The sequence below is a fragment of the Etheostoma cragini genome, chromosome 15, assembly GCF_013103735.1.
Source record: "Etheostoma cragini isolate CJK2018 chromosome 15, CSU_Ecrag_1.0, whole genome shotgun sequence".
NCBI classification, from domain to species: Eukaryota; Metazoa; Chordata; class Actinopteri; order Perciformes; family Percidae; genus Etheostoma; species Etheostoma cragini.
In genome coordinates this window covers 10,645,679-10,647,337 of record NC_048421.1, presented here as the reverse complement: position 1 = coordinate 10,647,337, position 1,659 = coordinate 10,645,679, and the positions used below count along the sequence as shown (strand labels likewise).

The window sequence follows — 1,659 nt, the reverse complement described above, 5'->3', positions numbered from 1 at the left end:
TATTTTCACACAGAAACCTTTCACTCATGTGTTTTCTCTATATGTTGACAGATGTTGATGCAGTGATAGTGCTGACCCAGACGCCTGCTGTCCACACAGTTCCTACAGGACAAGAGGTTGTTCTCCACTGCAACATTCAGAGATATGACAGAAACTATGTCAGTTGGTATAAACAGGTTCCTGGTGAAGCTCCTCAGTATGTTCTCAGATTTTATCATTCTCACAGTTCACCCAGCTTTGGATCAGGATTCTCCTCAGACCGATTCAACTCTAAATCTTCATCAAACATTGATTATCAATTCATCATAAAGCAGACAGAGACAGGAGACTCTGCTCAGTATTACTGCCAGACGTGGGATGACTCTGCTTCTGCAGCTGTATCACAGTGATTCACACTGTGACAAAAACCTCAACATGAGACTCACCACAGCTTTTATGAATTCTGAACAAAATCAAACAATTCAGGTCAGAAAAACTGAAACAAAACGTTGAAAGACATTACATGAATTCATCTGAAGAGACAAGAGGCTTTGAAACAAATCCAGCAGTGTTTTGGAATATAATCCGACTGAGGAAGTGAATGAAATGTTGAGAGTGAAAGTTGGTATCAACAGGTTGTTTCAGTTCCACCCCCCTCATTAGCGAGAGTCAGGAGGTTTTTGTACAGCCATGTATACAAACTGAATCACTGTGGTATTCGGACAAGGCACCAAGCTGATTGTAACAAGTAAGTACTTTTTAACTGAAAATAAAACAGGATCACTTTGATATATGTTATACATGTTAAGATGATTTAATAATTGTATATGTTGCCCACTGTTTAGATGTTTAACATTTTGTTCATTGAGTAATAGATTGAATTTGTACACATGCTGCAATATCAGGCTGTGTGTTTGAAGGCAAAAGAACGATGTGCAAATGATAAATAATATTTTTTAATATTTTGTGCAAATGTTCTTAAGTTTTTTGATAGTTGCGCAACATTTACAAGATTGTTGAATATTGTAGAACTCATAATCTGTTAGTAGTTTTTTTTTGACATTGTGATATTAATAATAAATTACTGCTAGTAGTGATCACTTCCTAACCTTCAAAAATATAAGGATATTTTTGACTTTACCTGAATATCATTGTTGGTAAATAAAAAAATTAATGATAGGTAGACCTCACAAAAGAAAAGTTATTAGCCTACTAATATACCGTCATTTCTAAAAGTGATTGGAATTCTCATGTTATACTTCAAATGCCATATTGTAAAACACAGAAGGGCACTTTATGAATTAGTTTCCTACATGAAAATGATACTGAAGTAATCAAAATTAAAAAAGTTAGTGATACCTGGATTTTCCTCTTACATGTACTTCACTGTTTTTGTTATATTCTTAACACAACTGATAATATAATCTGTTTCTGTCATGCTTTGTGTCATTGATTTGTTTTCTAGTTATTTGATTAATGCCCTGTGTGTGTTTTCAGGCTCCAGTCTCCTTCCTCCTGTCCTGACAGTCTTCCCTCCGTCCAGTGCTGAGCTCCAGTCCAACAAAGCGTCTCTGGTCTGCCTGTCCAGTCAGTCTGGGCCTTTTGCAGATGTGAGCTGGTTGGCTGGTGGGAGTCCAGTGACCACTGGGATCTCTACCAGCACCGCTGTTCAGCAACCAG

General features: G+C 37.0%; 1 protein-coding gene across 5 annotated transcripts in view; it reads left to right on the top strand.

Moving 5' to 3' along the window:
* The window catches only part of LOC117958568 (immunoglobulin lambda-1 light chain-like), a 5,753-nt gene that overhangs the window by 3,606 nt on the left and 488 nt on the right, over positions 1–1,659 (top strand). For 3 of the 5 annotated variants that reach the window (XM_034895033.1, XM_034895029.1, XM_034895032.1), the window contains 3 exons: positions 52–377; positions 694–727; positions 1,477–1,597. In XM_034895033.1, the coding sequence (XP_034750924.1) occupies positions 52–377; positions 694–727; positions 1,477–1,597 (481 nt within the window). The remainder of the gene's footprint in view (positions 1–51; positions 378–693; positions 728–1,476; positions 1,598–1,659) is intronic. The other 2 variants (XM_034895030.1, XM_034895028.1) reach the window with 1 other exon arrangement.